Source organism: Micropterus dolomieu, linkage group LG13 (assembly GCF_021292245.1).
Source record: "Micropterus dolomieu isolate WLL.071019.BEF.003 ecotype Adirondacks linkage group LG13, ASM2129224v1, whole genome shotgun sequence".
NCBI classification, from domain to species: Eukaryota; Metazoa; Chordata; class Actinopteri; order Centrarchiformes; family Centrarchidae; genus Micropterus; species Micropterus dolomieu.
Window position 1 is genome coordinate 11,032,472 of NC_060162.1, and position 24,493 is coordinate 11,056,964.

At 41.6% G+C, this 24,493-nt stretch overlaps 1 protein-coding gene across 1 annotated transcript in view; it reads right to left on the reverse strand.

The window, feature by feature from the left end:
- Positions 1-10,156, reverse strand: part of LOC123982209 (general transcription and DNA repair factor IIH helicase subunit XPD-like) — an 11,692-nt gene extending 1,536 nt beyond the window's left edge. The window contains exons 1-20 of the mRNA XM_046067632.1: positions 9,724-10,156; positions 9,268-9,367; positions 7,605-7,682; positions 7,439-7,501; positions 7,141-7,254; positions 6,813-6,929; positions 5,107-5,223; positions 4,704-4,827; positions 4,416-4,512; positions 3,665-3,798; positions 3,400-3,568; positions 3,089-3,207; positions 2,842-2,911; positions 2,170-2,239; positions 1,412-1,513; positions 1,150-1,213; positions 913-1,034; positions 669-761; positions 401-473; positions 76-197 (exon numbers count right to left, since the gene is read on the reverse strand). Of these exons, the coding sequence (XP_045923588.1) occupies positions 76-197; positions 401-473; positions 669-761; positions 913-1,034; positions 1,150-1,213; positions 1,412-1,513; positions 2,170-2,239; positions 2,842-2,911; positions 3,089-3,207; positions 3,400-3,568; positions 3,665-3,798; positions 4,416-4,512; positions 4,704-4,827; positions 5,107-5,223; positions 6,813-6,929; positions 7,141-7,254; positions 7,439-7,501; positions 7,605-7,682; positions 9,268-9,367; positions 9,724-9,728 (1,953 nt within the window). The 5' untranslated portion in view covers positions 9,729-10,156. The remainder of the gene's footprint in view (positions 1-75; positions 198-400; positions 474-668; positions 762-912; positions 1,035-1,149; positions 1,214-1,411; positions 1,514-2,169; positions 2,240-2,841; positions 2,912-3,088; positions 3,208-3,399; positions 3,569-3,664; positions 3,799-4,415; positions 4,513-4,703; positions 4,828-5,106; positions 5,224-6,812; positions 6,930-7,140; positions 7,255-7,438; positions 7,502-7,604; positions 7,683-9,267; positions 9,368-9,723) is intronic.
- Positions 10,157-24,493: the final 14,337 nt, after the last annotated feature.

Genomic DNA, 24,493 nt, shown 5'->3' on the forward strand with positions numbered 1-24,493 from the left:
AGTAATTCATTCTATAAAATGTGATGCATTGCATTGTGGGATTGTTAACAGATATATAGTGAAAATTTCACCCACAATTCGGACAGTCAAGTAAAATGCAGACAGAAAAACAGGGATAGTTCTGACCTTCAGGATGCGGCTCTGCGTGTAAACATAAGGCACTCCAAACATGATGACTGCTCGGCCAAAATGATGCACTGAACAGAAAAAACAGAACAAGATTCATTCACCTCAACAGATCCACATACGACGTTAAACCTTTATATTGTATATAACCATAAAGAAATCTGTTGTTTTGCTTTTACTGTTTGCTTTCATCACTTTATACTAGATCCACATTTTCCCACAGGGAGTTTCCTGGTTAGTCATTTTAGTAACGTGCAGCATCCTGATCATTTACCGAAATCAATTCCTTCAGACACCTTTCCCCTGGCCACAGACAGGAGGATGGCTCCTCTGCCGTTCTCACATGCCTGAAGAGAAGAGTTAGACAAAACCCAAGATAAAATATTACCACGAGGGTCCTTTTATTCCTTTACAGCACCACTGTTGCTAAATGGAACAATCACAGGCATGTGCTATAATGTTGTCTCCCTACTCCCCCTTATTTAATAATAATAATAATAATAATAATAAGTATAAAGTTAGATGACAGGCGTCTCTCTGACCTCCTGGTATTTTTCCAGGGCCATGCTCGTCTCTGCAGCATCTGGAGTCTCAATGAAGATCAGCTTATTTCTCTGGATATTCTCCAGGATGCCCTGCAAACAAACATGTACAAAAACACACATTGGGAAACATTAGACAAATGTGCTGTGCTGATTTAAGTGAAAAGATTAATTAGGATCCATGTTTTAAATAACCAGCACAGTCTCCCAGGTGTGGGTGCGCGGTGTCTGTCCACACACTGACCTGTTCATACCAGGACGCCACTATGTTCTCCATGTAGACGTAGCTGGTGAAAAACGCCACGATGCCATCAGGAACAATCGCAGACATCTCTAAAAGTAGGTTGCCGTAGTTACGAATCACAGCTAGAAACAAAAAAAAGAAAAATGAAATAGTAATGTGATTATATTTTAACAAAGAATACTATGTTTGAGGTATTGTGTTTTGACAAAGAAACAAATGTGAGACTATACTACTAACCAAAGTCCTCTCTGGTCTCAAACTTTGAGCTCAGGGCCACCTGGTCATTTCCCCTGCCAACAATCTATACAGGATGAAACAGAGAAAGAAAAATAAGACAAAATACAATTTTAAGTGTGTAAATGATGCGATTAAGGGTTTGCATGTGGTCAAGGCTGGAGCGTTTCTGTGACACAATTTGTCAGACCAGTTCCATAATTTCTTTTGCAATCCACCAGAGCCGCCACAGTGAATGTGTTTTTGAATGAGTGTAGTTACACACCAGGGGACAGAGACAGGTCCGTGCCAGCGTCATGGTGAAGGATGCCATTGTAACAGGGCGGAAGTCGAGGATTCGGGGATAGATGTCCAGTGGGGAGAGAGTCTAAAGAGGTCAAACAGAACAGAGTCAAAATAAGAGCTGGTATTTTCATTTATCAGTGCACAACAACAGTCTTTTTTAAGGGGAACACAGAATTTTGTGACTTCATGCGAAACAGAAAATCAAATAACTTTATCACGATATTGTCTTGTGGGGCGGCGATGGTGATAAGTGGATAAGACACATGCCTCAGGTGTGAGAGACCTGAGTTCGGTTCCCACTGCGACTTCTGACATATATAGCAATTGTAAGTCGCTTTGGATAAAAACACCAGCTAAATGAGTAAAATGTAATGTAAAATGACTTGTGGATTTTCCAGAATGAAAGAAGGAATAATTTAATATTCAGGTGTGAATAAAGAAATTGCAATAATTTGCAACCAACTCCGATAATTTTCAACAAAGTACACAAGATTATGATGCAAATCATCAAAAGTACAATTACATAAATAAAAAACAAAGTGACAAAATTACATGACTGAAATTTCGGGATAATATTTTAAGAAGATTATAGATGAAAAGTATCCAGTAAAAAAAACTCGAACAAACTGAAAACTATTCTTTGCTTTAACTAATCCCCACTCTGCAGAGGCATTGTTTTTTTTTCTGGACTGAAATTACTGTAAATTGAGCAGAGAAGAAAGACGGTAACCAACTTACCCCCGAGGTGATGACGACAGACTGAAACCTTTGAAAAACTGGTTTGATGGCTATAGATGGATCCATACAGCTGAGAGGGGAACAAAGTCACATGTTAATATGACACTCACAGTTAATGTCACACAGACTTAGTGCTGCATGCTCTCAACATGTAATCAACTAATTACAAACAAGAGAAACGTCAAATGAAGATTTTTTTTATTGTGTAAAATGATGTACTAACAACTGCTTTGCTTTTGTGGGCTTCAGAATTAGGCTTTTCGGTCTTTGTCGCTGAAATATCTTGCAACTAACTAATCTATTGATTATTTTCTCGATTAATCGATTAGTTTTTAGGTCCAGAAAGTTGTGAAAAATGTCAACCAGTGTTTCCCGAAGCCCAAGGTGACGTGCTCAAATGACTTCTTTTCCACAACCCAAATATATTCAGTCATAGTGGACTAATGAAAACAGAAAATATTCACATTTTTCGTTTCGTTTTTTCTTTAAAATAGCGATTAATTAATTTCATTGTTCACAACTAATTGATTATTTGACTAATCGTTGCAGCATCTGTACTACTTTTTCAAAGTCATCAATTGCTTTGGTTGAGTTGACCAGACAGTACCAGAGAGACATTAATCAATACTGTTTCCCAATTTAAAAAAATATTTGTCAACCTATTAAGCCCACCTGAAGTGCAGCACAGGGTTGGCGATGGTTGGAGTTCTGTCTTCAAAGGGCTCAATGATTATAGTAAAACCTTCAGACAGAAAGACAAAATATGCTTAATTAAGTTCAAATTAAAAAAATATAATAAAAACAACCAAATATAACAATTGGGAGATATCAGAAACTGAATAAGACTTCTACCACGTATATTAGTGATATATTATTTAACAGTGTCGGCTTTCAGTGTTAAAGATGTGTGTTTTAGTACCTTGGCTGTAGGTGCTGACCAGGGTAGCAAAGTTGGAGATGAGAGTAACAGCTGAGAAGTCTGCGATGTCGGCGATCTCCAGAGTTCGTAGCAACGACTGTAAGCGCTCTGCACAAAACCTGGAGACACAGCGGCGTGGAAGAAATATTCAGGAGAGAAAATGTGTCCAAATGAGGATCTGAATAAATAAATAGAGCTAGTAAGAGTGGGAAACTGACACAAGTGATTGTGGAAGGAAGATATTAAAAAGGTCTGAGGTGAGAATTAAAGGTTAATGTTTAGTTTTATGCGTTGCTGGCGCAGACACTGACCTGAGAGGCTTTCGGTCGATGCAGACTTTGTCGAAGATGTCTTTGAGGAACTGCGGGGTGCTCTCCTGTACGACATGTTGGACCCTCAGACGGGACTTGAGATACTCCAGGAAACGTCTCAGGAAACCAACAAAGTGCTCTGCTGTGCGAATAGTACCGGGCACCGCCTCTGAGAGAGGGAGAAAAGCAATGTCAACTTTTTGGAGACTCATATTTGTGTTTCTGTCTGAAAACCACATTTATTTAGTGCTGCCAGTGGGCATACCTTTAAGAATTTCATCTGGTAACACAGGATTTGAGAGGTAGATGTCGGTTTCCCTGGCAACATTGGCTTCCTTCAGCCCCTCCACCAATCGCCTGTACTCCATCTTCAGTTTAGCAGCGTCTGTATCCTTTATCCTATCAGACAGCGGGGGAGGCGGAGCAGGTTTGGTTTCACACAGGACCTAAACAGCGGCTGTCAAGTGTTTGTGAAAGGCTTTCTGGCAGATGGGCCTGAAGGCAAACTTCTCCCACGCACAAACATCAAACAAAAGTTGGGTTTACCTTCTAGACCATTTGGAAATAGGTATTTCAATGGGATAATCCCAATTTCCTTATTATTCCTTATTTTCAATTCAATATGATTTATATAACTGCAATTATTGAGGATACGGTTGCAGTAAAAAAAAAAAGGATGTTAGTTACCTTTAGATCTAAATCATTTTCCTTTTTATGATCCCCCTTTTTGAACCGTACAGGAGGAGACTAGAAGTTTATTTATTGGTGTGATTTTCTTTCCACGTGTGATGCTACAAAACAACCGTGAATCTGGTAGAAACTAGATTTTGATGAGATGCGTATTTGTATCTCCACTTACCCTAAAAAACTGTTGTTGGGCGACTGAATTTACAAACAGAATATCAATAAATGCAGACATTTTCCAAGTAATGCGAACGTAAATGTAATGAAGTGAGATGCACTTAATGAGTTAAATGTTTCAGTACACTTGCTGCTGGCCTCTGCCAGGATCTTACTTTTGTATGGTGTTCTGAAGTGTGTCCACGTTGTTCTGGCAGCGGTCAAGTGTTCGTCTGGTGATGTTCACACTCATGGAGTCGATGCACACGTTGTCTGAGGAGCAAGGGAAATAAACAGGAGGAAGTAAAGGGAGTGGGTCAAAAAGATATGAAACAATGAAGCTCTTCCCCGGAGTCATTATTACATTAAATAGTTTAAATAATTATCAGAATTACAAAATTATTCTCAGATTTTTGTGATCGTTACATATTAAATTAATCACTGTGACAGATCTTCCCTTTTACCTATGTTATGAGCCTCATCAAAGACCACTACAGACTTCTTGGCCAGCTCTTTGGACACCAGGTCAGCTATCTTGGGGTCCAGCAGGTAGTGGTAGCTGTACACCACGATGTTGGCGTGCAGAATCTGAGAGGAAATAAATACAGGAGATAACAGGACAAGCTAAGAGATACACAACATTATTCAGTAAAAAGTAACTGTGGTTTTGTTAAGATTATTTTCAGATTAGATTCCTCTTACCTCTTACCTCCTTCCCACTACAAGCATCTGTAATGTGGTTTTCAATAAATGATCTGCCTTTGTGTAACGCTCAGCCAACTATAAATCCATCCCAAATTACTAGGAAAAGCATTTTCACACCAGGCTAAACGTTTCATGTTTGTATCTGTCTGTACTGCAACGTACTGAGTAGCGTGCCAGATAGTAAGGACACCAGCCTTTCCTCCGACCAAAGTCCTTCAGGTCGTCGAGGTTGTAGACGCCAGCGGGAAGAGGCACCTGTCGGCCGACCGCGTCAAACTCCTACAGACACAAACGTGGAACGAGAGGAGGTTCAAGGAAACCAGAGCAGAAGACAGATATGTGCACATACACTGAAGCTGACAGAAAAGCAGGGGGGAAAAAAAATCACATCAACTCTGGATGGATTTAAGGAAATGCACGCGCTAGTGAAAGTGTAGCACACTCTGCAGCTGACGGGAGGTTTTACTCAAAAAAGAGAGGTAAAATATTTAAATCAAAAAGCCTTATAATACAACGATTAATTAATCACATTGTGATTCTGTTGTACAAATCAGCTTCTAATCAAATATTTACCGGTTCTTACTAGTACTTATCTGTAGGTACAGCGGAAGATAATAAGAATATGGGGAACAAAAGAGTAACAGACAGGCATTTTAGAGAAAAGAAGAAATAAGTAATTTTCTTTGTGAAATACCTACAGGGGGAAACAGTACTGGGAAATACAACACTGTTGTTCTGCAGAATCTACCCCGAGGCGACACTGCTGTATCCCGGCATTGGTGGTAATGTTGGGAACACAAACAATATTTTCTTTGTTCTTCAACAACATTTACATAGTGAGAGATTTTCCAACAGTCCCTTTTGTTACCGTTCTGTACCCCTGCAGTTTTAGTTGCATATCAAAACTGCAAAAGACGTTAATTACTGAATAAATTCTGCAGAATATCAGTGTTGTTACCAAGTACTGTACCACATGGGTACACAGTATTTACAAAAATATTGCTTATAACAATTATAATTCTAAAGTTACTCCATCGTTCCCCATTGTCTTGGTTTCTTCCAATTAGTTTTTGTGGTACCTGATTCATACGGTGAAATTACACTGTAGGCTGCTTTTTAAAAAAAACTATTTTTAACGTCAGCTGGATCCTTGCTTGGTATGAGATGTCTGGTTTAATCTTAATAAAAATGTACACGGTTCCACCTTAAAACTCACATTATCGCTGATGTTGCATAACTTGTACGGCCAGATATGAACCAGATATGAACTCTTGTGTGTAGTTCCACACAACCTGTTATGTGAGAACTTCTCATTGTTTGCTTTTACCTATTTAGAGTCATGTTGTAAATAACGGTCACACATGCACTGACGCTAAATGGTCAGTTCTTGTCCGGTCACATGCTTGCGTGAAAATCAAATGGTTTAGTGTCAGCAGCGTATGGGTACGATCACAAACTTTGCGCACGTGAAGTTCAGTGGGCATCTTAGTTCAGGTGAAATATGACAGAACAAACCATCAGAATACGTCACAGGCTCTAAGAAAGTATAAAGGAAATTTCTCACGGATATTTTAATGACAAAACAATTAAACGTGAAGAAAATAATTGTTAGTTTCAGCTCTAATCAAACTGCCTTTCAACAGAAACATTTAGTTTAATCGCCTCTGATGGAGCATCAAACTAAATGTTATCATTATTTTTACTATCAAGTGTCTGTGTTAAAATTTACCCTCAACAACACACTCGCTTACATAGTTTAGATGTTATCCAAGAGTGACGGTATATTGTGATGAGGTGTTTTTGAGCTCAAACTTCAATTATAAAAATACCGGCTGGTCTGAACTGGATGAATTCAGGTGACTTGTTACCTCATAGAAGCGACACACAGGCAGGTCGGGGCTGCTGTGGCGCTGTGCACGAATGTACGATGCTGTCAGACTGTGGCACTTCCCATCAACCTCCTTACCGAACCGCAGAGAGCTCACCTGGATGGAAGCAGATACTGGTTACAGTCGAGGCAGAGGAGCTTTTATTTAATCTTTTAGACATACAGCAGACACAAAGACGAACAGAAAGCATGGTACTGGCTGCTTTATCTCTCTCTCTCTCTCTCTCTCAGCTTTAAATGTGTATGTTTGGCGTGTTCGGGCTTTTTTCCGTGTTGTATGCGAGGTCCTGGACAGCAGCTGTTCGTACCTCCGGGTGGATGCAGAGGTTTTTTCTGGAGGAAAGAGCCAGAGCCAGGAAGTTGTTGCTCTCTCCAGTTTGCTTGCAATAAAACTCCATCAACTTCCTCAGCTCCTCCACGACCTTATCAGACAGCGGATCAAATATACGCCACAAGTTATGATGATTTTTAAAGCATCATCTTAATACTGTTGTAGATGTGTTTCATCAGGATCAAATGTTGTTGCTGGGATTAAACATCTATGTTCGATGGATTATACTTTTCATCAGTTTGTGCCGAGTGTGATTTTATTTGACCTTGACTCACTTTCTCGATCTCTGGAACTGTTCGGGAGCAGTATATTAGCTTGGTCACTTCCAAAGGAAAGGCCTGAGAGAGAGAACCAAACGTATTAGGGTATTCATGCAGCATTGGCTGATGGGAAGCCAGAGTGAACCATAGCAATAAGTCACATTAACAAAGATAAACTCACCTTTTGGTAGGCAACAATGAGAGACAGCAGAGAGATGGTCTTTCCTGTTCCTGATGGCATCTCCAGGACTCCATGACCCTGAACGTAAACAGCACAGTTAACACCGTGTAAGCAAGTCTCTGATCAAGTGATGATACTTTAAACTCCATCTTTTTACTCGTGTTAAAATCAGTCGCTAGGAGACAAAATTCCCCTCACATGGTTTCCCCGTAGTAGTAACTAAAGATTGTAATTTTCATAAAAATGATCTATTCTATCATAACAGCTAGATGCAACTTGTTCCGAATACATTCAGGCATGTTAGCAATGTTTTACGCCAGGCAAATAACAAACATTCACTCTAACTTGTCCAGAACGCAGCGGCCAAAATCCTGACAATAACTAGAAGATCTGAACATGTAACACCTAACCTGGCCTCTCTTCACTGGTCACCGGTGCAAGCTAGAGTTAACTTTAAGGTCCTCCTTTCAACTTATAAGGGCTTGCATGGACTTGCACCACCCTATCTAGCTGAGCTAATTACACTGTATACACCAGCTCGCACTCTTCACTCACTCAATGCTGATCAATCCTTTGTATAACAAAAAAAAAAAGTCAGCTGGCTACAGAGCTTTTGTAAATAAAAAATGATTTGATCTGATTTGATATCCTTTAACCACAATCAATCATCACAGACACAGCATCACAATTTCCCTCTGGTAGAGAAACCTTAACTACAGTATCTGTATTGACATTAAATACTATCATTCTTCAGTTGGACAACGTGTTACTGTGTTCTGTAGTTTGTGTGTGTGTGTGTGTTTACATAAAATACATTTTATTTGGGGTGAAACCTTTCAGGACACTTAAGGGCATCTTTCATACAAGGTAAGAAAAAGGTGCAATAATCTAAACAGTGCAAATTTAAAAGAAGTCTAAAATAAGATGTGTTTTTAGGAGTTTTGTGAAAGATGTAACTGAATCTGCCGACATGAGCGGGTAGTGTTTTCCAAAGCCTGGGTGCCAGGCAGCTAAAGGCTCGGGTATTTATGGCGGAGAGGCAGAATGGAGGGGTGACAAGGAGACCAGCAGTGGAGGAGCGGAAGGAGCGGTAGGGGGCATAAACTGGGAGGAGGTCAGAGAGGTAGGTGCCAGGTTATTACATGTGAAAAGTAGGGTCTTAATCGGGTAGTGCACAGGCAGCCAGTGAAGTTTGATAAGAGTAGGTGTGATTTGTTTGAGTCTTGCTGCAAAGTTCTGAACCAGTTGGAGTCGACTGATGATACCGGTGAGGAGAGTGTTGCAGTAGTCTAGCCGGGAAGTGACAAAGGCATGGAGGAAAGTTTCAGCGCCAGAGTGTAAGAGAGAAGGTGGATTTTGAGATACTGCAGACGTGGACAAAGGCAGTCCGAGTGATGGTTTGTATGTGGGATTCAAAGGAGAGAGTGTTATCCAGGCCATAAGACTGATCTCTCTCTTCTTGCTGTTTTGTTGGAGGAGGTTCATCTTCATTCCAGCTCCGGATGTCTTAAAGGCAGCTGATGATGGAGATGGGAGGTATACAATACACCAGCCTGACCAGCAGTAGGATATGAAACGGAGCTACACTGTTTTTAATCCCACTGAATGTCTCGTCTTGCATCCTGTGCAATAATAAACAGAGGGATACATAAACACCACCCACCTTAGCATCCAGTGTCCTCTTCAGCTCCAGCATGTAGGAGTACTGCTCAGGATATATGTAGTCATACGGAAAATACACCAGCAGACCCTCGATGTTAAGCCTGGAATAAAGTCCACACACGCAGCAGATTCAGCTCAGAGACTTTCTTCCTCTTTGTGTGTGTAAGTAGAGCAACGACGCTAGCTTCGTGTAACATAGCAGCTACAAACTGGACTTCAGACATGTGTCGGGAGCTAAGCTAATGTGGCTCATGTCTAACGTTAATTGAACAAACACACGGTCTGACAACAGATTTTTTTATACGTTAACCTGACTAAACTGCAGCTGTCTGCGGCAGGTTTAATGTTACCTTAGCTTAATTATGTTAGCTACAGTACCGTTAACCTTAACGCAATCAAGCTAACACTAACAGTTAACAATGTGTTTTTTATCGTCTGTTTTAGTAGAAACACTCACTTCATTTTGGGAAAACGTGTAGCAGCCGCTCCTCTTCTTTGTCAGTCACTTTTGTTGTTTTGAAAGAGTCTTTTTGTGTGTCGGTAAAGAAAAACAAAAACAGTGCAGTGAGCAACAGACTTTTCTTGAACTTCTTCTTCTATGATTTTTATTTTAGCAGAGTTAACGCTTCAAGGCGTATTCCCTTTTCCCATTGGGTGAAGATATAACGTTATATATATATATATATATATATCTTTTATCACATTCTATGGTAGGTACTAAATAACCACGAGTCGCCTTCTTCGAGCATAATATTCCTAATCCCGGAGCCACCGTGCAGCGTGTTTTATTTTACACAACTGCCTTTTTGAAAGGTTTATTTTGAACGTCCCCACCGGAAGTGTTAGTTTGCTATCAAGTCTGCATTGACGCGGGCTTGACAGTTAGGTTGCAGTTCCTGTCTGTGGCCACTAGAGGGCACGACATTATAAAGATTTAATTTACTGTAATTTAATTAACCCGACTAATGATGTAACATAACCTACAAAATTAAAAAGCAGAACTCTGAGTCATCGCAAACATGTTCATCACTATTTTCAGAGGTCCTGGGCAGCGTCTGTAAAAACATATTAAACAGTTTTCTTTGATATTCCCGCTTACACAGCAGTAACTAAGTAGATTTACTCAAGTGTTGTACAAATTATTAGGTATTAGTATTTTCTTTTCATGCCACTTTCTACTTCTCCACTACATCACACTCTTTTTACTTTACTACATTTAGGTAACAGCCTAACAGTTACTTTATAAATTAAGATTTTTTAAAAACATAACATATGAATAATTTATAAATACAATTATTTTGTTATAGATTAAACTACTGCTTGTTTTCTGGGACTTTGCTTAATAGTTTTCAAAATAAAAAGTACCCATAACCACTTCCATAAGATTTTATCAGTCTAAATAATACAACTGGTGAGACTCACAAACACACAACACATATACACTGCTCAAAAAAAATAAAGGGAACACTAAAATAACACATCCTAGATCTGAATGAATGAAATAATCTCATTAAATACTCCTTTCTTTACATCACTCAAAAATTATCAAAGGAAATCAAATTTATCAACCCATGGAGGTCTGGATTTGGAGTCACATTCAAAATCAAAGTGGAAAACCAAACTACAGGCCGATGCAACTTTGATGTAATGTCCTTAAAACAAGTCAAAATGAGGCTCAGTAGTGTGTGTGGCCTCCACGTGCCTGTATGACCTCCCTACAACGCCTGGGCATGCTCCTGATGAGGTGGCGGATGGTCTCCTGAGGGATCTCCTCCCAGACCTGGACTAAAGCATTCGCCAACTCCTGGACAGTCTGTGGTGCAACGTGACGTTGGTGGATGGAGCGAGACACGATGTCCCAGATGTGCTCAATTGGATTCAGGTCTGGGGAACGGGCGGGCCAGTCCATAGCATGAATGCCTTCCTCTGGCAGGAACTGCTGACACACTCCAGCCACATGAGGTCTTGTCTTGCATTAGGAGGAACCCAGGGCCAACCGCACCAACATATGGTCTCACAAGGGGTCTGAGGATCTCATCTCGGTACCTAATGGCAGTCAGGCTACCTCTGGCGAGCACATGGAGGGCTGTGCGGCCCCCCAAAGAAATGCCACCCCACACCATTACTGACCCACCGCCAAACCGGTCATGCTGGAGGATGTTGCAGGCAGCAGAACGTTCTCCACGGCGTCTCCAGACTCCGTCACGTCTGTCACGTGTGCTCAGTGTGAACCTGCTTTCATCTGTGAAGAGCACAGGGCACCAGTGGCGAATCTGCCAATCTTGGTGTTCTCTGGCAAATGCCAAACGTCCTGCACGGTGTTGGGCTGTAAGCACAACCCCCACCTGTGGACGTCGGGCCCTCATACCACCCTCATGGAGTGTGTTTCTGACCGTTTGAGCAGACACATGCACATTTGCGGCCTGCTGGAGGTCATTTTGCAGGGCTCTGGCAGTGCTCCTCCTGCTCCTCCTTGCACAAAGGCGGAGGTAGCGGTCCTGCTGCTGGGTTGTTGCCCTCCTACGGCCTCCTCCACGTCTCCTGATGTACTGGCCTGTCTCCTGGCAGCGCCTCCATGCTCTGGACACTACACTGACAGACACACCAAACCTTCTTGCCACAGCTCGCATTGATGTGCCATCCTGGATGAGCTGCACTACCTGAGCCACTTGTGTGGGTTGTAGACTCCGTCTCATGCTACCACTAGAGTGAAAGCACCGCCAGCATTCAAAAGTGACCAAAACATCAGCCAGGAAGCATAGGAACTGAGAAGTGGTCTGTGGTCACACCTGCAGAACCACTCCTTTATTGGGGGTGTCTTGCTAATTGCCTATAATTTCCACCTGTTGTCTATTCCATTTGCACAACAGCATGTGAAATTGATTGTCAATCAGTGTTGCTTCCTAAGTGGACAGTTTGATTTCACAGGAGTGTGATTGACTTGGAGTTACATTGTGTTGTTTAAGTGTTCCCTTTATTTTTTTGAGCAGTGTATATACAGCAGACATGAGCAACTGAAGAAATAAAGTGTAACAGCACAACAACAAGAAGTGTGAAACTATAAATAATGAAAGGTGCCTCAAGTGACTGTATTTCATTGTTTATACCCAACTCGGTAGACTCCTGAGGAATCTACTACCTTTTTTCCAGGTTTGGAGTCAAGTTAATGCTCTAAAACATAAAGAAATCTTTTGACACATTGGGAAATATACTTATTTTTCATATCTGTCTGTTCAAAATAGGGCTGTAGCTAGCAGATGGTTAGCTTAGCTTAATGGAAGAGTAAGTGATTCTGCAGAAGGATTGTTGATGTTTGAACTCACCTGCCAAACAAATAAAACCCTTCCCTTCAGTGCTCCCTCAGGCGCTAACCCCCCAACCGCCACCCCCCCAATTTTCAAATCTTACCTTCGCCCTTTCCTGGTCATATAACTGTCTTCTCTGTTCTCTTCATGCCTTTCCCTTATTGGCTGTTTTTGCCTGGAGTCCAGTACGTTCGAATGTGATGGTGAATAGAACTCTCTCCCACTGGCCCCCTCACTCCTGTGCACAAGCACTAACGCCACCTGTTGCTGATTGGCTGGAACAATGTTGTGTGGCAAGGTCCACACCACTTTTCAGAGTCAGGGCTGTGTAGGAAAACCAAATTTGTTTTTAGAACTCACACAAAACGGAGAGATAGCAAACCGTGAGGAAATTTTCGCTTCATTTAACAAAAGTGTATTGGATTATAATCACCTTTAACATATAAAGACAAACAGGGGGAAAAATTCCCAAACTGTCATACTATTCCTTTAAATCTGCATCAGAATCCAAGCAACTTAATGTACTTCGACTGAAAGTACGCCCTCTTTCCTATAAAGTATCAATGGGCACTGGAAACCTGGCAAGCTAAAGTGTCGTACAAAAAACGCACACAGACACAGGCCATCACGACTATCACACTTTCCAACTAAATTAGAATCATTGGAGCATTTGAATTATTAGAAACTGACCTGCCATTTATGTCATTAAGGATTAGTTTGTGTTCACTGCTTATGAAATGAGTAATTTGGCTAAATGAGAGGCAAAGTCACATTTAATCACTGTCACAGATAATTGACTACTAATAATTTTCTATAAAAGCCAAGAAAGGTCTGGCCTCATTATGTTGTTTTGGCTACTGACAACAGTGCATTGTTGCTTTGCCAGAATAGTTAGCGGGTTGTTACTGTTGCTAGAATTGTAACCCTGGATGTCACAGGTGCACTGTAAACACATGTTTATATCAGAAGGAGATTTTACTAATTGTTTTAGTGGAAATATATTTTATTGTATTTGTTTTTCCCCAACTCCAAGCTTCAACCTTTTTTTATTTATTTGCTTCTTTGCAGCTATTGAATGTAAGTGGATATTCACACAGAATATAATTTACAAGCATAGTTTCTACAAGCCTATAGAAACCTTCAGAAAAGCAGTAGCTAGAATGATAGAAGGATTTGATTAGATGAATTCTTTGAAAACTTAAACCTTTTATTAACTTAATGAAATAATTAACAAGCTGGCCAGTGCCACAATGGGTTGAGTTTGACAGTGAAATACACTTTTTTTTATTTTAATACAGTTTTTATTTCTCTGCATACAGGATGTCTAAATTTGGCAAAGTTACTATCTAAAGATTAATTATTACTCTGTGTGTGCTTGTCTAAGTTTCTCATTATTTCTCACTCTGCACGAGTCAGAAACTTCCGTTAATTACTTTTCCAAAACAACCTCAAGTCCAAATCTTCCTGAGAGTCAGTCTGCAAAGTAGGCCACCAATGAAACAGCCTGTAAATATAGATATCAAGTGTTAAATGTTCAAGACCGGCACATGTCCACAATATCAGATAACTGACTTTGTACTTGTGGGGGACAACAGTTAAAAATAGACTCACACCCCAAGACCGCCGGCTCTGCCTGAGCTCATACTGAAGTCCTACATCATAGGTCTATATCCTCGATCACACGGCTATGAAAAGGGTACGTACTACATGCATGGCTAAAAATCCCCTTCATAGGCTCAGACAATTGTTTTAATGCTTCAAGCCACAATACTACTTTTATTATGTGTGATTCAGCTGTGAGGTAACTCGTTAGACATTTGTTTGTGTCTCACTTTGGGAAAGGTAATTGTTGTCAATTACACTGCTTCATCTGTTACAGCACTGCTGATAGGTTGACAAACACAAACACACACACCCACACACACTGCTGTGCTGCATGATACACATGATATACTTTGCCAGACATCGGAAGTAATTCCTAAAAGTGATTTACAAATATAATGGAACTTGGCGAATATTTGTTTTGTTGTAGTTTAGCTCATTTCTAACTCAGTGCTGAAAAAGTCTTGTATTTTGGGCAGCTTGTGTTATTTTTGTATTTTCAAAACTGTGTTCAGATTAACTTAGTACGTCCTTGAGCTCACATCATTCAAGCAAGTGGTTCACATACAAGAGCTTTAAAGATGCAGCAGGCTCTCGGGGGTGTTGTGTGACCAAGATGTGGATCTCTTTTGGCACAGGCAGTCGAGATGAAATCGAATTACTCTTTCTTGCTCTCAGTCACGCAGGTGCTGACAGCTTTGTTGTTTTTTTAATGTCAGTACAGATCAAGCCCTATCTAATGCGCTAATCAAACATACCAACAAGATTCATTTCAATTTAAAACGTCAAAGTAGGTTACAACTCAGATAGATATATTTCTATAATTATGCGGGCCATAATCAAATCTAAATATGGCGTCAGTTTACTAAATGTTTCTATCATATTGGGTTAATTTAAGGAAAACAGAGTATATATCTTTGACGCTGTAAAGATAGAGGATGCTATTAAATGATGTATGAGAAAGTGACTTTATTGACGTAAACTTAAAAATAACATTGTCATGCTTATAAAAGATTAGTTCAGTGACTTTTAACTCTACGATTAGCATTTTGTTGGGTTTTTAAAGCTTTTGCAGCCTGAACATTTTGTGAAATTTGTTTTTATTCAAGGTGTATGTCAACAGACTTACTAAAGTTAGGACCTGTAGTAAACATTTCAGGCTTGAGGGCTCAGCTAGGTGTCCTTCACTGCAGCAGGAATGTGACAAATGCAGGTCATGGGTGAAGATGTACTGGTATTTTTCCAGAGTCTGTTCCACCACTTGCCCTACTGCAGTCTTGTATATCAGGGTGCATGTTTTGAAGCCTCCCCTTTCAACACTTCGTATCAGGCAAATGATCAGGTAATGGGCAACACAGACAAGGGGATTTTAACTTATTTTAAACATCTTTTAAGTTTGGAATTTCATGAATGTTGAGGGAACTGGCAACAATTATACTACATAAACCTCCACAAACTGATTCTACAGATTGCTACAGATACTCTGCTCACTGGTTTTCAAGTGTGCATCAATTTAATTGTTTAGAACAACTTGAATCAGAAGACTTATGATGTTGCCCCTCTGTAACAACGCAGCCACCACGTGCCAGGCATTTTTATCAGCTACAAAGTAACAACAACAGGAAGTTTTCCTGTTGATAAGATAAAGTGTCCTTCAAAAGCTTCTAAAATAGATGCAACATGCCATTTAAAGGCACATCTCTTGCAACTAAGATAAACAGCTAGGGGGAGATAGTGGGCCTTCCTTCAAACACTTTAGATCAAGGGGATCTGAGATTGAATGTCTGATTTTTCTAGTTTTGCAATTCAACTTTAACAGTGAAATATAATATATCTTTCTCTGATTCAATTTACAGGTACTGAATATAAAACACACAAACAAAAGGATACAGTTGGACTAACAGGAAAAAATTACACCAGAAAAGTCAGACACAAATAATGTGCATGCAGAACTTAAGGCCCTTCATCCCTGAGGTTTCCGTTTGAAAGCTAGAGTCTTGCTGCTGACAAGCTCCTCGAGCAGCACAGCTAGAGGTCCCGATGGATCTGTCACTCCTTTACACGGATCGCCAAACACAGTCACCACCAGCTCTTACTGACAGTCAAAGTGGGGATTTAGACTCTCTTTCTATTCTGCACAGCCCCACAGAAAACATACTGTCTGCATACCAGACAGGAGCAGACACTGTGCACAATTTCTCAGACCGCACTGACAAATCAACCGAGACTTTATCAAACATTTCCAAATGCCCCTCTCAGCAGAATAGCACTGACTCAGACTGTTTGAAGCCTTTATCGTCCAGTTATAATATGTCGCTTTGCTCAGAGCCCGCACCTAAGGATGATGATTTCAGGGTTTGTAGCTATTTTGGCTCATCAGAATCTGTGTTACCTCTTCTACCTCACCTCTCTCATGACCTTATTTCCCCACTGTCTGGATCTTTTTCAGAGTTTTACGTTAAACAAGAACCAGCTCTTTCCTTTTCTCTCATACAAGGGAATAGTACACCTCAATCTTTTGGGGTCATGTTGTCTACTTCTGAGGATTTGATGGAGCCATCAGTCACTGAGCCTCTCTCCAGCCGCGGCTTCAGTTCTGAACACAGTCAAGCCACTAATCTATTAAGGTCATTATCACATCAGTCAGATAGTTTAGAGAGTGACACAGCTATAGCACCTGTGTCAGACCTTTATATCTTTGAGAGTGAGACACAGGACTTCATCATGAACGTCGATGCCCAGGAGATTAAATGTCCTGAAAACCAGCTGTTATCACAAACAGGGGGTGGAGAACCTGACTGCGATACACATGTCCTGATGTGTGAGTCAGAAAAGGTGGTGACACAATGTCATCATGGATCTCGTGAGGAACGAGCTATGGTGGACTATGAGTCACAACATACAAGGATAACACCACCTGCTGTGGATGCTTGTGAGGCAGGCTTGATGTCAGTAAATGATGCGAGGCGAGGGAAAGCAGAGGTCACTAATTTAACCCCCCAGCCATGGCGAAGTGACAGCCCCATTGAGCTGTGGCTGGACGCATGCCAGTATCTGGTAGGTGAGGATACAGAAGATAGCGATGTTGATCACTCTGTGATGCAAGGAGGGCTCATGGCCACCGGTGACTTGTCTTTTCACATTGGAGAGACGCAAGTGTCAGGTTACAACCCTGATGGTAGCGAGGGGGTTGGCTGGTCCGACAATGACGCCAGAGGCTGGGGGCCACCGGTTAAGAGGTGGTCGTCAATGGACAGCTGGGCAAGTGCACTCTCAGACTGGACTAATGTCATCACAGCTCCCCCCGAGGACTTTACAGCTGCCTTCACAGAGATAGGGGCTGAGATAGATGCTTTGACACAGGCTCTAGCAGAGGTAAACACTCATATAGATACAGAGGCATCTAAAGAAGGAAAGGGTCAAGAGCCAGCAGTGCAGGCACAATCGCAGCCATCCATGGGTGTCCAGGATCAGCCTCTACAGGAACAAAACATCCCGGAGAGCTCCGTCCTCTCTGGGCAGAGCCGTCTCTCTTTGTGCCTCGAAGCGGCAGGACCCGACCTCCAAGACAGAGAGGACTCCCAGAGTGTTGAATCCCTGTGTGATTCAACACCGACCACTCAAGGAGAAAAGGAACCGGAAGAAGTTAAGGTCAGTCAGGCTAAGAGCTCTTCATGCCCCACACACCAGCACTCATCCATGGGATCATCCGGTGTTACGGTGGCCTCTCCTGGAGGAGACAGTGTTGGTGTGATCCCTGGATCTACTTATTCTGCGGATCTGGATCGTTCTCACTTTGGCAGATTTGTCGAGCGCATTTTCATCAGCAATGAAGAAGATCCAATCATACTGAATATTCTAGAAGATACAGATTTGGAGGGACAAAATACACCTGCAGAGCTAATTATTGAGGAGGTAAGTTGACTTATTACATAGATTAGTACTGATTATAATCTCTTGTATAGTAAGATTTAGACTTATTATCTCGTACAATTTAGAAAAGTGTTTGAGAGAAGGAACGTTTGTGATGTGCTTTGATGTGAAGAGCATGAAACATGAGTCAATATTTCACTAAACTTGAGGACGATATGTTATTTATGTGTGTTGGTCCCACACATACAGACACAGAGACACTCTCAAACACATTCCACATTCCCTGAAGTGAAGAGGCAAAGAGAGAGAGAGAGAGAGAGCAGTGGAAAGATTCACCCTTCACGGAAGAGAGAGTAACAGCAATCACCTTCACATCAGTCGTGCTGGCCAACAGATAAATCAGTCATGTGCTTTGGAAACATGGCCAGAACGTTAAGAGACATTCTCGCTCCTGCCCTTGTCAGTGTTGTCATACCTACAGTATTGATAGCCAGTCAGGAGGTACGTAGAGTAGTCCAGAGAGTGAAATCCACGTTTCTCACCACACATCAGTCCCTCGAGTATTTTCGCCTTGCTTTGGAGTGGAGCCACACATTTTGATTCTGTATTAGTGGTTAAGTCCTTTGGCTCTCATCTCAGAGACTGACAGGTGTGTGTGCTGAAGGAAATGGGAGTGCCTGGAAGGAAAACTTCAGACGGACAGAAATGGCATCTAATAATAGCTGAAAGTTCAAAGATAATAGCATGCATCCGTGCCGTGTCAGGGTAAAGGGGTGAGAGGAGAGCACAGCTGAGGACTGAAACATGACCCTTCCTTGCCCTCTCTCACTCTCTCTCTCTTTTCATACGCACCCTTTAACACACCCATTCCCACCGCAGCTCCTTCAAAAACCCAGGACCCCAACAGGTCCACGGGCCTAAGAGACTGCTTTTGATGAGCTTAGTAGTGCAAGGATAAGCTGGAGTGTCTTGTCCATAACAGCGACTGTATAGGTTTCAGTTGCATGCAGGACATGTGGACTGTGGGACTGGATATAGGAGCATGGAGTTTCATAAACTACTGTTTTGTGGCTCTATAGAAAGGTATGTATTAATCAGGAAAAACTCGAAAGATGTGAAATGGCATGTTTTTTTAACCTACTACCTTTATACTGCATATAGATGTATAGTATGATATTACAGTGTCTCTGGAGTCTGACCGCCTTATACTCAACGAGTATGACATATAAAAAACATGTCTCATGTCTCATAAAATTACCTCACATTTTTATTATTATCTGTCCATTTGCATTACCAGCCCTTTGGAGATGGACTGAGTAAAGTGACAGATGAACACAGTATCTCACAGCTGGGCTTGGTGTCCGAGAAGGAAGCTAAATGGAGCTGTGGGTCAGCTGAGGTTGATCGTGAAAGAACCGAATCTTCAACAGAGCTTAATTTCCTCAACGTACACACTCCGACAAACTCAAACGTGCCAGGTGTGGACACGCAACCTGGCCTTCATGTCAGTGTTCACACACACAAGTCTGACATTTTACCAGACCTTGACAGAGCATGTCATTTGGAGCCACAGTGGGGAAGTCCCAAGTTTATTATGCCCCTAGCTCCTCTCGGTGTCAGCTACTCCTCTGTCTGTCGGACAAGCAGAAGTTTGGAAGGAGATCAAACTTGTACCAAAAGGTCTCTCAATGACAACAGAGACCTCATTTGTGATCACGTACAACCTTGCGTTCTCTGGCCGACCTCAGATAGGATTACTGACAAACCGTGTTTGGAAAGTAATGAGGAGTTGATTCATAAAGGAAATACAATAGACTCCTCTGAGAAATCTTCACCAGACGGGCAACTGGACTTGATCAATGCTGACACTGCAGATAATTTCCTCACTGCGAGAAAAAAAGCACTTGTGGAGTTTAATGACCTCAGTAGAGAACTATCAAACTTGTCTGTTGACCCTGCTGATCATTTCTTCATCTCAGAGAAGAACCGTGTTGCATTCATCACTTTAGATTTAAATGACCCCTTTGTGCCCAGGGCTGCAAAATCCATCGCCGCAGCCGTTAAATCTGAGAAGGCTGAGTTAAATCAGAACACAGCTGAAAAGATGCCTCACAAAACCCACAAGTCCACCTCAGACAGCAAAACACGCTCCAAAAAGTCAGCTGGTCATCATGGTGCACAAGCTTGCAAGAAACAGGAGAATTTGTCTCACCATGTTTCAGCTCAGCAGGTCTGCAAACAACAAGACTCTTGTCCTCTTACTGGAGAAAATCAAACCAGCGAGAACACGCCAGCTGGGCTTGAGGATAAGGAGGCTAAATTGGTGATTGAGACTAGTGTGACAACTGACAAGGCTTCAAGCAAGCCACATGGCAAAAAGAAAAAGAAACATGCTCAGAACGCAACAGGATTGAAAAGTGTAGAGGAGTCACTGGCCGAAGTGGAGAATGGAGCCAAACCAAAGACTGCAAAAGGAAGGATTGATATGTTTGAGGCCAAGCTGGGTGCTAAAGCTGGGAAAGCTCAAAAGGACAGTGATCAGTCACAACCACAGGCTAAAGCTTCCCAGAGAGAACAACCTCCACATCCCTCAGACCATAAAGACCACCAGCCGAAAAAATTCACCAGTCCCCTGAGCGATGATATTATTAAAAGACGACGCCTGTCAGAGGATAAGTTTGGGAAGATTGTCAGGGGTTTGGAGTCTAAACTACCCAGGCCAGATGTTTCTATCCAGGCAAAGGGAGAGGAGCCTGTGGTAGATGCCTGTCCAACTCATAAGAAAGCGTACAGTGAAGTGGTCAAACAGAAAATCCCACCTAAAGAAGGTAAAGGATATACATTTCCATTTTTCTGCTAGGAACTCTTCTATGACACAAAATAGGAGCGGTTCTAGCTGTTCTTCTGCATGATGGTATGTCAACACACATTATTTACCTCATAATAAAAGCATATGACAATGTCTACAGACCTCAAGGTGGTGCAGCCTATCCAGGCAGTGTCAGTGAGTGGGGACCCCCAGAGTCTATGCTTGTGGTGTCTGTTTGCGGCTGTCTTCTCCCACCACACTGTCACCTGGAGCAGAGGGCACGCTGTCCTGGCTGAGACCAAAAGAAGGTATTTAGATTCATTTTACATAATTTTTCCAATGTTTTTTCTCAAGTTTTACCTTCATCTTTACACAACACTTTCACTTAACACTGACCAGACTTACCACATATCCCATTATCAAATTATCTTTGGCAAGTGGTGATGTGACAGTGGTTCTGTTAGCTAATCAGTTATACTGTCTATTTATAACTTAAGTTAACTTTTATATAACTTTATAACCTTTGTTTCCTTTATCCATTATCTTTAGTTAAACCTGCAGTGCAGAACATTTGTCTCCACTTCTGGCAATGAGCGTAATTACACAAACTCTGTTGACATGTGCTTATGAGGGTCAGAAATAGTTACAGAAATACAGAGAATAAGGGGGTCACATTCTCAACTAACAGATGAACAAGTTAAACTGTTGGAAGGACCTGTTACAATAACAGAAATTGATAAAGCAATCTCCTCACTCCAGTCAGATAAAAGTCCAGGGGCGGATGGATTCTGTGTACAGTTTTATAAAAAGATGAAAAGCAAAATTAACAAACTATTACAACGTGTGTTCAACAAATCATTTGAAGAGGGTGAACTCCCAAAATCTATTTACTTAGCTCATATTATAGATATTCCCAACAAAGGGGAAAGAACTATGTGCTTCTTATCGCCCGATTAGCCTTCTTGGAGTGGGTGGAAAAATACTTTCAAAAATAGTGGCTAAAAAGAGTGGTGACTGATATAGTTAATGCAGACCAAACAGGGTTTATAAAAGACCATACTTTATCAAATAACACAAGACGTTTAATCAATCAGAATCAGTGTTATTGCCAGGTATGTGTACACATACGAGGAATTTGACTCAGGATTGTACATTGCTCACAATGTGCTTAAAATCAGACACAGGCTACAGTGTAGACAACACAGATATACACACTATGAACAAAAAAATATATAGACACATTGATAAATAGTGCAGTGAGCAGAGTGCACAGGATACAGGAGTAAAATATTGTTTTCATTATTATGTACATGTTGGAGGTGGATGTGATTTACAGGTACATACACAAACATGCATACATGTACACATGTATACAGTGTGATGGAGCACAGTGCAAAGGATGCTGGAATAAATAAGTATTCTTGTGCAGGAGTTATGCTCTTGAGGTAGGTGGATTTAGTATATACAGTATATACAATATGACAATATAAACAGTATGAACATCACTGAAATAGAGAATGGTGAATAAATAATAAGTGTACGCCAGTATACGGGTGGCTAATTAGAGTTATTGCACAGGAGTTGTTCCTGACACTGTGAGTCAGAAATCAGCTGTTCATCAGAGTGATGGCTTGTGGGAAGAAACTGTTCTTGTGTCTGTTGGTTTTGGCGTAGATTATGTCCGAGGTGAGATGGATCTGCAGTGATGTTTTCTCCTCGTTTCCTGACTCTGGATATGTATAAGTTCTGAATGGAGGCCAGGTTGGCACAGATGATTTTTTCTGCAGTCCTGACTGTCCGTTGTAGTCTGTCCCTGTCCTTTTTGGTGACAGATCCAAACCAGACAGTGGTGGAGGTGCAGACTGCATGATGGCTGTGTAGAAGTGGATCACCAGCTCCTCCTAGGCAGATTGAGCTGCCTGAGCTGGCGCAGGAAGTACATCCTCTGCTGGGCCTTCTTGATGATGGTATCCGTGTTGGGCTCCCACTTCAGGTCCTGGGAAATAGTGGATCCCAGCAACCTGAAGGATTCCACAGCAGACACGGGGCTGTTGAGTATGGTGATGGGGGGCAGAGTGGGGGGGCTCCTCCTGAAGTCCACGATCATCTCCACAGTTTTGAGCGTGTTAAGCTCCAGGTTGCTCTGACTGCACCAGAAAGCCAGCTGATCAATCTCCCGTCTGTAAGCCGACTCATCACCGTCCCGGATGAGGCCGATGACCATTGTGTCATCAGCAGACTTCAGGAGTTTCGCAGATGGGTCTCCTGAGGTGCATTTGCTGGTGTAGGGGGAGAAGAGCAGTGGGGAGAGCGCACACCCCTGGGGGTGCCAGTGCTAATAGTCTGGGTGCTAGATGTGATGTTCCCCAGGCTCACCTGCTGACTCCTGTCAGTCAGGAAGTTTGTGATCCACTGACAGATGGAGGCTGGCACAGTGAGCTGGGTGAGTTTGGTGCTGAGGATGTCCGGGATGATGGTGTTGAATGCTGAGCTGAAGTCCATGAACATTAATGTTTAATCGATGTTGTCGTCTTTGTTGTCATGTACTGTATGTCAACTTCTTTGCTACTGCAACAAAACTAATCGCCTCTCGGGGACAAATAAAGGTCTTGAACTTGAACTTGAAACAGGATCCTTGCATATGTCCCTGGAGAGTCTAGGTGTTGCAGGATGTAATCCAGTCCCAAGTTGATATAATATTATTCACTATCTTAATTTCCATCAAACTCCAAGTGCTATAGTAACGATGGATGCAGTGAAAGCATTTAATCATATTGAGCGAAAATACATGCTTGAAGTGTTGAAAAGATTTGGCTTTCAGTCAGATTTTGCTTTTATACAAAATGCCCACTGTCTCGATCTCAATAATTTCTGCCCAATTCCAACTTAACAGAGGTACAGCTCAAGGGTCACCGCTATCACCTCTACTGTTTTCTTTAGCTATAGAGACATTAGCAATTGCTATCCGGCGAAATTCCAATGTTAAAGGAACAGGGATAGGAACAACACAGCACAAAATTCTATTGTACATGGATGATATCCTCCTGATGTTAACAGACACACCAAACTCAATACCCACGCTAATCACCTGTGTGAAAGAGTTTGGTCAAGTCTCTGGATACAAGGTTAATTTTACAAAATCTGAAATCATGCCTCTCGGTTTATCAAATGAGTATGAACCTGACTTTGTAAAACCCTTTTGTTGGGCACCAGATGGATTCACATACCTGGGGGTTAAAATAACACCTAAAATTAATCAACTTTATGCTGAAAATGTTAACCCCATGGTAAAACACATCAAAGACAAGATGATGAGTTGGAAGAAGCTTCCTTTTTCCTTTCTTGGCAAAGTCAATCTTATTAAGATGATAATTCTCCCCAAAATTATTTATCCTCTATCTATGCTCTTCATATCTCTGAAGAGAAACAATAAAGAAGATATAAATAGCTCTCTCTGACTTTATCTGGGCTGACAGAAAGACTAAATTTAAATTAGATATTCCACAACTAACAAAAGAACAAGGAGGATGGGCCCTCCCCAACATTACAAACTATACAACCTTAATGCAAGCCAGAATTATCTAAACATGGGCAACTGTTCAACCAAAGCCACCATGGTTTGAAATTGAAGCAACCTT